General features: G+C 35.5%; 1 protein-coding gene and 1 long non-coding RNA gene across 3 annotated transcripts; both read right to left on the reverse strand.

Moving 5' to 3' along the window:
* Positions 1 to 2128: 2128 nt before the first annotated feature.
* Positions 2129 to 6477, reverse strand: LOC128920304 (uncharacterized). Its single transcript, XR_008470403.1, has 2 exons — positions 3157 to 6477; positions 2129 to 3043 (listed from the first exon to the last, which is right to left on the reverse strand). It is a non-coding gene; the product is annotated as an uncharacterized LOC128920304 (long non-coding RNA).
* A 4687-nt stretch (positions 6478 to 11164) lies between these two features.
* Positions 11165 to 12331, reverse strand: LOC105216966 (dynein regulatory complex protein 8). Of its 2 annotated transcripts, none has more exons than XM_011191753.3 (4): positions 12171 to 12331; positions 11872 to 12109; positions 11611 to 11821; positions 11165 to 11313 (listed from the first exon to the last, which is right to left on the reverse strand). In XM_011191753.3, exons 1-4 carry the CDS (start codon positions 12181 to 12183, stop codon positions 11302 to 11304), a joined length of 474 nt encoding a protein of 157 aa, XP_011190055.1. In that variant the 5' UTR covers positions 12184 to 12331; the 3' UTR covers positions 11165 to 11301. The 2 variants fall into 2 exon arrangements, with proteins under 2 accessions (XP_011190055.1, XP_011190054.1); XM_011191752.3 differs by lacking the exon at positions 11165 to 11313 and adding an exon at positions 11373 to 11531.
* Between the last annotated feature and the right edge of the window lie 2936 nt (positions 12332 to 15267).

Here is a 15267-nt window from a genome sequence, read left to right on the forward strand (position 1 = left end):
GGTTATAGTTTTCTTGCATCTTGGATGTTCAAAAAATAACGGGAATTTTTCAAAAGTCCAACTGTCTAAAAATCTAATAGTAAAATTTTTTAGTTTTATTTATTGTTGTGTTGATATACATGCTCCTGAAGTACCATTCGATTTTCAGCTGTATCGATTACTTACTTTGTCTCTAGCAACCGCTACGGTTAGACGTGTTTTTATGAGCTTAGAGATTTTCGTTTGTTAAAAGCTCACACTTCGTTGCTTGTTTGTAAATTCTTGGCAAAAAAAATCTATAACGATGGCTCTAAATTCACAAGACATGGTTCCGTGTGACCTTTTCCTATTTCCAATAATAACTATAACCTTAAAGAATCGTCGTCTTAAAAGCATTGATGAAATCCCTGAAAAAGCCAAGGCCGATCCCAAACATTGAGCTTGAGAAGTGTTTGGAACGATTGGATGAAGCGCTGGAATAAGTGCATAACTGGACTGTTTTGAGGGCATCAATATTAATGTCGACCAATATTTTTTTTTCCAAAAACAGAAATTCCCGTTATTTTTTTAACTAAATAAAGTATGACGGGAAGCATCAGAACATATTTATTGATAAATATAACCATAAAGTATACATTTCAAGCAGGTAAATAATGTTCTTCAATTTATTTTTAGTCAAATTTATTTAGTTATCCTCTTCCATGATATTGATATTCATGGCTTTCCACTCAAAGATTTTATCTAGAATATATATATATATATATATATCCCCTGAATATATATATATATAGATATTTATATATCTATTTATATATAGATATATATTTATATAGTTTTATAAATAAACTACTAATTTTAAAAAGCCTTCATTTTGTAACTGACCTTTTTATCTTCATCCTTCTCTTATTTTATATTGAACCACACCTTTTTGTATCTCATTCCTTCGAAGAATCAAAACTATCCTAACTAACTTTTTCTCGTTCTCGAATAATTTTTTTTTATTTAATGGGTTTCAAAGTGGTCGAAAGCAGCTACTTCGAAATAAAAGTTCCCGATCTCGTATTGACAGATCATCAATTGGAGGTGAGAGAGATGGCTGAGATAATAGAAATGGGAAAGCTATTGCCATGATGACTGCCGTGTTTACTCAAGCTGCAATCGTGAAATCACTGCAGAGCAAAATTTGAAATGCAATCCCAAGGGTCTTTGGAGTCGCTTCGTGATTTGAAATCCAGGAATAACGTAAGAGCTCGGTAAATTTTATTTAAGAAGACGAAAACTGTCATACCGATCCCAAGGTAATGGCCACTATTCTTTTAACTTTTCTAGAATTCAGTGTTCTACCATTCCGAGTTATTGGACCGATTCGACGTCGGATTGCTGAAAAAATATCTTCATTTGACGCTTTCCGGCTAAAAATGACGAATTTGGTTATGAAGGAACTACCACAAATACTGTATGAATCTGTGTCACGTCTCTTGGTAGAAATTAAAATCGGAAATTAAAAATCTGTCAATTTTTTGTAATGAATGAGGACGAAGCGTATTATCCTGTCATCAAATAAACAGTCAGCGCACTCGCGTCTTGGCTCCCACGTCCCTGTTGACCGTCATACCTTTGAAGTAGTGAATAATTTCGTATACCAAGGAACCAACATTAACAACACCAACAGTGTCAGCCTCGAAATCCAGCGCAGAATCACTCTTGCCAACAGGTGCTACTTTGGACTGAGTAGGCAATTGAAAAGTAAAGTCCTCTCTCGACGAACCAAAAGCAAACGCTACAAGTCGCTCATTATTCACGTCCTGCTTTATGGTGTAGAAGCGTGGACGATGTCAACATCCGATGAGAGGACTCTAGGAGTTTTCGAGAGTGTTTAAATGAGTCTGGCTCAACCCCCAACTGTAACATTCATCCACACTCACTAAGCATCAACATACCACACTGGCACACAACATTTATCCAAATCCACACCACTGATACATAACATTCACCACACTCACCACAGAACAGAAGAAAACTGTCACATCAACACACCCACACACATAACAACACCGTACACCACACAAAAAGGAATAGAAAGGATCGTCAATGATACCCGCGATTTCTTCTTTTTCGACCTGCGTTCCGATTCACGTATCTTCATTCGTTTTTCACCATCCATCCGCAGCAAGCAGTTGATTAAATCGACAACCTTTGTATAAAACTAACATTTAAAATATAAAATTAGCTAAACCATATAAAATCGAATAAAGACAAATATTATAAATTGTATTAGCACAATATACGTCTTTCATTGTTTTTCGGACATATGTACATATATGGATATTAACAGAGTGCGTCCAAAACTAGTGAGAGGCTATGCACCCTATTATTCATGGTCCTTCGAGCCTTACTGAAAGGCACTATTGGTGATACTACCAAAAAATCAAATAAAATACATACACATTAAAATCATAAAATGCGGTGACAAAAATTCGGAAATACAAAAAGAAAAGTAAATAATTGCAGTGAACGGAATATATATTCTTATAAAATAAATGTGCAGTGACTAACACAATAATAAAATATACAACTGCGCAAAATATTTAAATAAAACAACAACTTTTGTTGCGAGAGTATAAATATACACAATCATATAAGTATACAAACTTATAACAAAAAGAAAGAAACAGTGCAAAACAAGTATGCAATATAAGTATCACTCGTCCAGAAGAAAAATAAATAAAAAACAAACATAAATACAAAAACAAACGGGCGGTAAACTAAGCACTAAACATTAACATAACATAATCAACATAATGTGAATGTAACAAAAACGGGCTCGAAAATAACAACAACAATATACACACCTCCAGCTGCATTATAACAGAAACAAAGCACAGCGAGCAACAGAACAGCTGGCAGCCTGTAGAATAGGAGCAAATAAATTGGATCGGAAAACGCAATATAAACTCACAATCTATACACATTCCCATACCTCTTTAAGCGGTATAAATTGAGTTGTATCGATTCCAGATTTTATTTATTTATATGCAAAAATTCGGCTTAGATAAAATAACATCTGTAACCAAAAACCATTTAAACGGCTATAATTTATGATTATAATTGACGGTAAAAATCAAAATACCGATATAAAAAAGAGATACACGACTTACAAAATATATACAAACTTACATACATATATACACCACAAATTGCCAATGCGCTTACATTTGTATATAAATATACATAACACATATAAAAAACATATTCAAGTATATAAATATGCACATGGACACTTGCAATATGTTCCGGCGATACGCCTTCAGCTTCTGAAAGCAGTAAGCTGCATAGTAACCAATAAGTAATGAAAAGGTGCAGTGGATAAAATAACCGCATATTACCTATTCCGTTTTCACGCTCTTCTTATCGCGCAAACATACTAACATTTATACTACATATAATCTGTCTATTCCTCAACACCCTACAAACATTTTTAAACATGTTTAATGAAAAACAAGCCGGATTGCACAAACCATATTATATTTTCTTAAATATATGCACATACATGCACACATATGTAAAAAAGCCATTGATCTCTATCACGAGCTCTCATACGCGCAACAACATACATTAGTGCATACACAAGGACAGTCGAATAAGTCCATAATAAGTAATCCAAAAGTAATAATGCAATGTAAAAAAGCCATTGATCTCTATCACGAGCTCTCATACGCGCAACAACATACATTAGTGCATACACAAGGACAGTCGAATAAGTCCGTAACGAATAATCCATTCAAACTAACACAAAAATTACCATATATTGTCGATCAACTTGACGACCAATTCGGATCACAGTCTTGGCGCAACACAAGCCTTAGTAGCCTTGTAGGTACGCTATAACAACTACAGCGACTGCTAGGCTAAAACATTCGCCTAGGGGGGCCGGGATGTTTAAATGAGTCTGGCTCAACCCCCAACTGTAACATTCATCCACACTCACTAAGCATCAACATACCACACTGGCACACAACATTTATCCAAATCCACACCACTGATACATAACATTCACCACACTCACCACAGAACAGAAGAAAACTGTCACATCAACACACCCACACACATAACAACACCGTACACCACACAAAAAGGAATAGAAAGGATCGTCAATGATACCCGCGATTTCTTCTTTTTCGACCTGCGTTCCGATTCACGTATCTTCATTCGTTTTTCACCATCCATCCGCAGCAAGCAGTTGATTAAATCGACAACCTTTGTATAAAACTAACATTTAAAATATAAAATTAGCTAAACCATATAAAATCGAATAAAGACAAATATTATAAATTGTATTAGCACAATATACGTCTTTCATTGTTTTTCGGACATATGTACATATATGGATATTAACAGAGTGCGTCCAAAACTAGTGAGAGGCTATGCACCCTATTATTCATGGTCCTTCGAGCCTTACTGAAAGGCACTATTGGTGATACTACCAAAAAATCAAATAAAATACATACACATTAAAATCATAAAATGCGGTGACAAAAATTCGGAAATACAAAAAGAAAAGTAAATAATTGCAGTGAACGGAATATATATTCTTATAAAATAAATGTGCAGTGACTAACACAATAATAAAATATACAACTGCGCAAAATATTTAAATAAAACAACAACTTTTGTTGCGAGAGTATAAATATACACAATCATATAAGTATACAAACTTATAACAAAAAGAAAGAAACAGTGCAAAACAAGTATGCAATATAAGTATCACTCGTCCAGAAGAAAAATAAATAAAAAACAAACATAAATACAAAAACAAACGGGCGGTAAACTAAGCACTAAACATTAACATAACATAATCAACATAATGTGAATGTAACAAAAACGGGCTCGAAAATAACAACAACAATATACACACCTCCAGCTGCATTATAACAGAAACAAAGCACAGCGAGCAACAGAACAGCTGGCAGCCTGTAGAATAGGAGCAAATAAATTGGATCGGAAAACGCAATATAAACTCACAATCTATACACATTCCCATACCTCTTTAAGCGGTATAAATTGAGTTGTATCGATTCCAGATTTTATTTATTTATATGCAAAAATTCGGCTTAGATAAAATAACATCTGTAACCAAAAACCATTTAAACGGCTATAATTTATGATTATAATTGACGGTAAAAATCAAAATACCGATATAAAAAAGAGATACACGACTTACAAAATATATACAAACTTACATACATATATACACCACAAATTGCCAATGCGCTTACATTTGTATATAAATATACATAACACATATAAAAAACATATTCAAGTATATAAATATGCACATGGACACTTGCAATATGTTCCGGCGATACGCCTTCAGCTTCTGAAAGCAGTAAGCTGCATAGTAACCAATAAGTAATGAAAAGGTGCAGTGGATAAAATAACCGCATATTACCTATTCCGTTTTCACGCTCTTCTTATCGCGCAAACATACTAACATTTATACTACATATAATCTGTCTATTCCTCAACACCCTACAAACATTTTTAAACATGTTTAATGAAAAACAAGCCGGATTGCACAAACCATATTATATTTTCTTAAATATATGCACATACATGCACACATATGTAAAAAAGCCATTGATCTCTATCACGAGCTCTCATACGCGCAACAACATACATTAGTGCATACACAAGGACAGTCGAATAAGTCCATAATAAGTAATCCAAAAGTAATAATGCAATGTAAAAAAGCCATTGATCTCTATCACGAGCTCTCATACGCGCAACAACATACATTAGTGCATACACAAGGACAGTCGAATAAGTCCGTAACGAATAATCCATTCAAACTAACACAAAAATTACCATATATTGTCGATCAACTTGACGACCAATTCGGATCACAGTCTTGGCGCAACACAAGCCTTAGTAGCCTTGTAGGTACGCTATAACAACTACAGCGACTGCTAGGCTAAAACATTCGCCTAGGGGGGCCGGGATGTTTAAATGAGTCTGGCTCAACCCCCAACTGTAACATTCATCCACACTCACTAAGCATCAACATACCACACTGGCACACAACATTTATCCAAATCCACACCACTGATACATAACATTCACCACACTCACCACAGAACAGAAGAAAACTGTCACATCAACACACCCACACACATAACAACACCGTACACCACACAAAAAGGAATAGAAAGGATCGTCAATGATACCCGCGATTTCTTCTTTTTCGACCTGCGTTCCGATTCACGTATCTTCATTCGTTTTTCACCATCCATCCGCAGCAAGCAGTTGATTAAATCGACAACCTTTGTATAAAACTAACATTTAAAATATAAAATTAGCTAAACCATATAAAATCGAATAAAGACAAATATTATAAATTGTATTAGCACAATATACGTCTTTCATTGTTTTTCGGACATATGTACATATATGGATATTAACAGAGTGCGTCCAAAACTAGTGAGAGGCTATGCACCCTATTATTCAGAGAGAAAGTTTGAACATTGGCAACGGCGAATTTCGCAGACTATGGAACGATGAGCTGTACGATGAGAATAGTTCATCGAATAAAAAGACAGCGGTTAGGCTGGCTAGATCATGTTGTTCGAGTGGACGAAAACACTCCAGTTCTGAAAGTGTTCGATGCAGTACCCGCTGGAGGAAGTCGCGGATGAGGACGACCTCCACTCCGATCGAAGGATCAAGTGAAAAGTGACCTGGCTGCACTTGAAATGTCCAAATGGCGCCAATTTGCAAAACGGAAGGATAAATGGTGCGCTCTGGTGGTTTCGGCTATAATCGCCTAAGTGGTTCCTACGCCAAATATATATATATCATTTCCAAAAATAGAAGACAGCACTGAAGTGAAATAACCTCATATTTTATAATTGAGATAAAAATATAAGCAAATTTAACAAACTTAAAAATTTGTTTTTTGTTGACTAGTCAACAGATTGTTGAGTGGTCGCTGATAGTGGTTATATAATTAACATAAACGCAATAATAAAAGACAAAAAACAAAAACGAAACCTGAATAACTTAATAAGAATTTAAGTCGGTTTGTGTTTACGAAAGTGTGTCGTTTCCAATTAGAGTTCTCACGCTCTCAAAATCCGACCGCAACTAATAAGTAAGAAAAAATGCCGTCTTAAAACTATTAAGCCAAACAAACGCCCCTTGCCATTAAAACTACGCTGCCGCCACAGTTGGTATTTGGGTGGCATACAACAATTGCACCTTCAACACACTAATAAGATGCAGAAACTTTCAAACTCAAAAGATCGAGGTGGCACTCACCCCTTAGCAAATAGATAAATAGCAGTTCAGTGGTGATTTGTGTGATTGTTGTTGTTGTTGTTGTTGTATGCATATTTTTGTGATTTGATGCAGTCGAAAAATCATTTCCCATGAAGAAGTGCAATAATGTGTCTTCTGAGACGTCAGCGCATAGAGAATTATTACAACTATAATGCAGCGCAACAACAACAACAAGCACTTTGATAAAAATCAACTCGAACGCAATATTTAAGACGCTACGAAATGACCCTCTACCACGCTTATCACACAACATTCATGGCATAATTTAATCACACCAGTGGCAAGCAACAATAATAACAACAACAACTGACATAACAACAACAACTGCAATGTCTTGACTCTTGCTTCGAAGACAAATTAACATTTTCCTTAGAATAGTATAGTGTCTTAGCGCCCCTGCTGCTGTCGTTGTGCACACGCTAAGTCACCAAAACATCCACCACAAACACCGCAATCACCACCAGTTCCGCCACCACTGTGACTCAACGCACACAGCGTCCGCCAGACGCGCGCTTGGCAGCTACCGTCCGTCCTACAGGTGCCGTGCTGAGGTGCCGTTGAGCTTGCTATATCACTACTTCTTGTTGTTGTTTGCTGGTGGTGCTCTCGAGCGTAACAAATTTCGAAATTAAACTTTTGCGCAATTTTCCCACGCGATTTGTGATTTTCTTCGTCTTTTTGTTGTTGTTGTTGCTTGTGGTGTTTTCTTCCTTTTTCCTCACTTGGCAGCAGCGTGTGAAAAGTTTGCGGCAGAAAGCAAAGCAAAAGCAATGTGGAGGTTTCCAAGATGTTTTGAAGAAATACTAGATAACAGATTTTCAAGTTAATTAACCACTAAGAAAATAATATACATTCCATATATATGTAGGAATGTGTATACATACATATATATGTATATGTCTGTCCGTTCTTACAAGAGAGGGTGAGTTTAAGTCTCTTAGTTGGCAGTCAAGGAGTTTTCCTATTCCAACTAGAATTTCAGCTAAGATACACTGCGTCATGCAATTCACTTGACTTACTTTTGTTGTTGTTATTGCTGTTGGTGGTGGAAAATGTCTTTTGGTCCCACGTAGAACGTCTTATAAGAAAATGTTCTAGATTATTGTGGGAACATTTTGTTATTATTATTATTTTTGAGCGCTGCAAATTTGTTTGGGAATTCTAATTGGTTTGTTCAAGGGGAAACTCTGCTATTAACTCTCTACAAATTTAATGAGCTTGCAACATATTCTTGCATGCAATTCTACATTTAAATCTTAAATATCATTTTCAAAGAATTTATTTAGAAGTTGTTTCCAGCAGAATGACCTCAAAATAGTTTGTTGTTTTTGCAATGTAAGTAGGATATGTGAAAGATAGGAATCTTACGGGATTAATTGAGGTTCCAAAGCACGTTTGAACCAATATCTAATACTTGAACTTTGTAAGCAGCCTGTGTAGAAAAGAAAAATTCAAAATTTCATGCAAGTATATGTTATAGCCGAATCGATGAGAGAGCGCCACTATTCTCTTTCCTTCGCAGTTCGGAGGCCTCCCTCTTCCTCGGCTTCCAACAGCGGGTACTGCGTCGAAACCTTTCAGAGCTGGAGTGTTTTCGTCCATTCGGACAACATGACCTAGCCAGCGTAGCCGCTGTCTTTTTATTCGCAGAACTATGTCAATGTCGTCGTATAACTCGTACAGCTCATCGTTCCATCGTATGCGGTATTCGCCGTTGAAAATGTTTAAGGGACCATAAATCTTCCGCAAAATCTTTCTCTCTAAAACTCCAAGTGCCGCCTCATCGGATGTTGACACCGTCCACGCTTCTGCACCATAAAGTAGGACGGAAATGATGAGGGACTTGTAGAGTTTAGTTTTTGTTCGTCAAGAGAGGACTTTACTTTTCAATTGCCTACTCAGTCCATAGTAGCACCTGTTGGCAAGAGTGATTCTGCGTTGGATTTCAAGGCTGACCTTATTATCGGTATTGATGCTGGTGCCCAGGTATACGAAATTATCTACAACTTCAAAGTTATGACTGTCAACAGTGATGTGGGAGCCAAGACGCGAATGCGCTGACTGTTTGTTTGATGACAGGAGATATTTCGTCTTGTCCTCGTTCACCACCAGACCCATTCGCTTCGCTTCCTTAACCAGGCGGGAAAAAGCAGAACTAACGGCGCGGGTGTTGTTTCTAATGATATCGATATCTTCGGCGTACTTCAGTAGCTGTACACTCTTATAAAAAATCTTATTTCCATATTACTGTTCTATTTTATATTAGAACTAACAATAGATCCGCAGCTATACTCCCCATAAGGCGTTCGAAAAAAATGTTGAACATGATAGGCAACCTGGAGATGACCTTCTGATTTATATAAAGCTTTACTAACACAAGATTACTTTCAGATAAACCTGCTTCAGGTAAATGAAGCCATGTCAAAGCTTCTGAGACCATAAACAAACCAGGTTATTGATTGCTCTATAATTCCTAGCAGTACATCATCTACATCAGCTTTCTTTTTGTGTAATTTCAGTATGATAGTTAAGCCTCTCTCTCGACGTACAAATTACGCTCTAAAAGTCTCTCATAATTCTCGTTCTATAATACGCCGCAGAAATATGGACAATGACAACCCGAGATGAGAAGGTACTTGAAGTATTCGAGAGTACTGTTCTCCGCAAGATCTTTGGACCCGTCCGCGTTGGCATGGAGTATATGGAGCCATGAACTGTATGAGATCTACGGTGACAAGGATATAGTTTAGCGCATAAAACTCTAACAAATCTGCTGGTTAGTCCATATCGTAAGTATATAAGACGATGCTTCAGTGAAAACATTCTTCGATTCGAGACCAATGGCTGGACAATGGAAGCAAGGCTGCTCACGCAACCAATGGAAAGAGAGTAGATTCAAGTGCATAGGAACCTGTCTGCACTTGGAATGTACAAATGGCGTGACTTCGCAAAGCATAGAGGCAACTGGTGAAGTTCAGTGTTCTCGGTCAAGATCAACCCACGGCTGTAGTGCCAAAGGAGAAGAAGTTAAGCCTCTCGGGTTTTATTACAATTTAAACGTGCGCTTTACCTTGAAAGTTTCTTTAATCTCTAAAGTTGTAGAGCTTATTCCTCAATTAGAAACAAGTTGATGTGCCTCCTCTTTATTTCTCATATTAGATAACTTTTCCCCATATAAATATAACTAGAACCGTATTGTTTGAAATAATTTAAAATACTTAATAGTTTCTAATTAGAGATTAATGACTTCATGATTATCAGGCACATCTTCATAAGGCTAAGTAAGACAAAGAGAAAGTTTTTATGCATTTTATTTATAGAGTAATAAACTACTTGCTTTCAAATTTGAGCAGTATTCGAACTTTAATCGATTCTTGTGATATATATTACTCCAACTAGGATCTCTATGGAAATTTATTAATTTATTTTTTAGTTAAATAACAACAATGACGGAAAGCATTCTGGACACCTTTAAGTTGGACATATTTTAGATAGAGTTGCAACTGAGCATATTACAAAATGTCTGCCAAACTAAATGGTTTTAAGCAGAATGTTCCAAAAGTATTTAATTTAAACTTATTTTCGAGTAGAGTTGCCACCCGTTTTAAAAATTAAACTGTGTAAGCTGTATTAGAATGTATATCGAATGTAAGCTGTTTAAGAAACCCATTGGTCAATTTAAATATATCATAGAATGTTTGCATAGGGTTGTCACATATTTTCAAAAATTATACTGGGAAAAATATGCACTTTTTTAGCTTACCTTGATTACAAAGGAAAAAATAATTATAACAAAAGCAAGAGAGAATAATTATTGGTTGTCATCGAAAGATGAATTTTTATTTTATGTTTATATGGTAATGAAGTAAATGAGTTTTACATTAATAAATAATATTTGTCCGTCTTTTCATGGCTCTAAGTGTTAAACCTTGCATCGTAAATAAATTTTTCTTTTAATGATTTGTTTTTGTTTTTAACCTTTTTTATTTATAGATACACCTGAAAATATACCATATTTATTTGTTAATTAATTTTACAATATTTATATAAAATAATATAAATTTTGTTTTTACTATTTTAATAAAAAAAAAATAAAAAATTAAACTTTATCTCAGACTAATTCGACTGCCGGTCCATTTGGAGCCGCGTTTTGCCTCTTTCGGTCTCATAGTACAATATTTAGCAGCAAGTTCATAAATTGAATAATCTGGTGCATGCTAGAGTGCAGTTACACATACATACAAATACATACAGTGCATTGAGTGCATATAGAGTGCAAAAGTATATACTACTCACCATCAGTTGATTGATATAAAACTCATACGGTATATTGCCAGTGATGGGATCAATGGCCACAGCAAGCATTTCATCGAGCTCCTCCTGTGTGAAGGGTTCACCCTCCTCCATCATCACCTTGCTCATATACTCTTTTGTGATGTAGGTTTTCTGCTCTGGATCCAACACTTGAAAGGCGGCGAGAATTTTCTCCGGTGATGCGGGTTCCATTCTGCGGATGAAATTTTTAGCTTTTTCTTCATTTTGCTACTTCATACTCACTTCCGTTCCGCCAACAATTGCGCCACATACGGCATAAACTTTGAGAGATGCACATCTCCCGCGGACTCCTCCATTTCAGTCGCCGCTATCACCTCGTTTATCTCCTGCTCGGTAGGCACACAGCCGAGAAAGCGCAAGACAGTGCCCACTTCACGTATGTCAATGCGCTTGTCGCCGTGATGATCGAATATGCAGAAGGCATCGGAGATGCGTTGTTCCAGCTCATTGTTAATGGGTACTAAAGAGGGAAGTTCAGTTAGGAATGTTGAACTTTTTAACTGTACTATGTAGATACTCACTAGCAACCTCCATGATTTAAGCTGTTGGTCGAATATAATAATTATAATTAGTTTACTACAAATTTTTATTGTATTATAGCTTTTAACTTTTTACTCTTTTACAACTCTTTTAATTTTACAATTTTTTTACACAACTTTTTTTTTATTATTGACAATTGTTTTTTTTTTTTGGTTTATTTAGTTCCCCTTGGCAACTGTACTTGTCATAGCAACTAAGGGAATATTGATCAATCAAAAGAATACAGGGTGTTTGTCTTATAAATATTTATATTTCTTGTTTATATTAATATGGCAATAAAGTACAGATTACAAAAATAAAAAAAAAGTTTTTCTTTGTAGGTTAGGTTAGGTTACACCGCCTTACGCTCTGTATTGCTTTGGCTGGAGGAAGCTCTTATTAATAAGGTTTACGCGATAGGCACCTTCCTCGACATCGAGTGGGCCTTCAATAATGTAAGTCCAGAAGCTGTCAATGGCGCACTCGTTGAATTTGGGGTCGTTAAAAATCTCAAGTTTGTCATCTACAGTCTTCTTAGTGATAGAATTGTCGTCGAAATGGGGTGAAAGTGCACGTCGAAAGGTAAACAGGGTACTCCTCAAGGTGGTGTACTCGCTCCGTTACTCTGGATCCTGGTGGTGAATGAACTACTGGAGGAACGCGAACATCAAAGCGTTCGGCTTATGTTATGGTAAAAGGAAAATACCTAAACCCTGTATATGAGATGTCACAAGGTTACTTAAGCGTAGTAACTCGATGGGCGCAAAGAAGTGGCTTAGCCATTAATCCCATAAACTGAACTTGTATTATTTTCAAAGAGATATAGAATTATACGCCACTCCTCTCCTTATTAGTAGTCTCATGTCTACAACGCGTGGACAAGGTGTAATACCTGGGACTTATCCTAGACAAGAAGCTCTCGTGGAAGCCAAACATTGAGGAGAGTGTGAGAAAGGCTTCAGTAGTCCCTTACTGCTGTAGAGGGGCTATTAGAAAAAGGTGGGGACTATCAACAACAGTGGTTTAATGGCTCTATGAAACCATAGTTAAGCCTAACCTCTATGAGGTTAGGTTAGTCTGGTTGGCCAAAGCCAAATAATAATAATAAATTCTATGAAAGCTAAAGACATTATTGACCTTTATAAAAATGTTCTAATTTTTATAAGACTCTTCCATTAGAGATATATTTTCAATTATGGAAGCATTTCTTTATCATCTAATGGCGGATATTTAGTTCACAAAAACATTTATTTCGTCTGAGTAAGATTAAAACCCCTCATCAGGTGACAAGTTTTCTTCGATACAATAAAATCTCCTGCGACCAGAGACCACTTTCTTGCCTTTGACAGGATTTACAAAATATAATTTTTACTGTTAAGAAATCTAAGAATTCCTAAAAACTATATTAAAAAGTGACTTTAGGAAATTAGCTAATTAATTTCCTAGAGATTAAATATATAAATAAAAGTGAACACAAGCAAAATGGCTACAAGCGTCTATAATTAACTGCAATACAAATTTATATACGCTTAGCTGCTTTTAAAAAGGCGCCATGTTCCCCAAACTCCATTGTTGTGCTCCACTTACTTGGATAAGTGTGAGTGTGATGCCTTAGAGTGCAGTTTCGTGTGATTGGTCGGCACTTGTAGGCGCTCAGCCAATCAGATGGCTTGTTTGTTACTTTTCATGTGTTCATGTGCGTGTATACATACAATATTTTGTATGTGTGTACTGAATGCAATTTGTTGAGTAGGCTTTGCGTATAGCTTTGCCAATATCTTCAGAGCGTAACTTTGCAAAATCATATTAAAGGTTTCTGACCTCATGATAATGGTAATATAATTTTTTTATTGCTAAACTGAAAGTAGTTGTTGGGATGGCTGGTTAGGATAAATTCTTGAGTTCTCTTCTACTTTTATAGTGTTACACATTTAATTCTTTTCGCATTTATTCTTTTAGTTAGTAATTAGATTTTGTATTTTTTATTGAATGCTCACCGTTTTCTCCTTTAAATAGTAATGGTTTTTAGATGTGAGGAATTTTCTTAAAGACTTGACTGTCAAATTAGCTGTCGGGTTTAGACACATATGTACATACATGTGTTTTTAATTATACTTTTTTTTTGCCCAAACGGTGGCAACTCCACTGTAGAAGTATTTGATATAATATTTGAAACTGCTCATATCAGGTCTTTCTAACTTGGACTTTTGTGTTCTAGACACATATGAATATCTCGTAAAATGGAAGTAGACGGTTGAGATATATCTATCAAATGGATGCAGAATTACCAATTCTGGAAGAATTCAAAGTTTTGTCGTAGTAAGAAAGAGGCTTTATCTCCAATGGAAAGATCAATAGCGCTTAAGATTTTAGCGGACTCACTTAAACTGATCAAAATCTGCATAGAAAATAAAAAAGTAAGAAGAGCCAGACAAAAATTAAACAAAAAAACAAAAAAAAAACTACAGAGCAACAAGGGAATTTGGTTCGGTTTAATTTATTTATATAAATATATTTATAGTCCGGAAATAATTTTTGCATTCCGACGCAAAAAATATTTTTGAGTAAAAAAGAATAATAAATAAAGAATAAATTAATAACGTAAAAGAATAAAAATTAATTAAAAATTCCTTCTAACGAGATTTTAGAAAATAATAAACAAGTAAGGAAGGACTAAATTCGGGTGTAACGAAATATTTTACACTGTGGCAATATACTTGTTAAATTTTATTAAGAGGTTACATAGGTTTTGTCGTATAAAAAAAGCCCTATTTTAAATACTTTTTTTTCTATGTAAAAAAATTTTTTATTCAATACAATTTTTTTTTCTGTCTTATAGATACATATTTAAAGAATCACAATAATTCCTGACTTGGATCGCACACCTTCTAAAGGCTGTATCTCCGAAACTATTATTCTTATCGGATCGGAGATGTTGTAGAAATTAATAAAATCTATTTTGAACCCACGAATCCCATGTAAAACCTTAAGATAACCTAAATTTGTCCCATGTATTCGGCAAAAGGTCCATCAGCATGGATATATGGTATATGAGTGCTGGATACTAACGTACACTATATCCAAGACTAAACGCTCACC

Source organism: Zeugodacus cucurbitae, chromosome 3, assembly GCF_028554725.1.
Source record: "Zeugodacus cucurbitae isolate PBARC_wt_2022May chromosome 3, idZeuCucr1.2, whole genome shotgun sequence".
Lineage (NCBI taxonomy): Eukaryota > Metazoa > Arthropoda > Insecta > Diptera > Tephritidae > Zeugodacus > Zeugodacus cucurbitae.

What these genes read in the sequence shown, in the direction of transcription:
- LOC105216966 (XM_011191752.3), bottom strand. An exon ending in CAATTGTTGGCGGAACGGAA is followed by an intron (nt 11,822 to 11,871) that starts GTGAGTATGAAG and finishes TTTCATCCGCAG; the next exon opens with AATGGAACCCGCATCACCGG. An exon ending in TTTATATCAATCAACTGATG is followed by an intron (nt 11,532 to 11,610) that starts GTGAGTAGTATA and finishes ACTGCACTCTAG; the next exon opens with CATGCACCAGATTATTCAAT.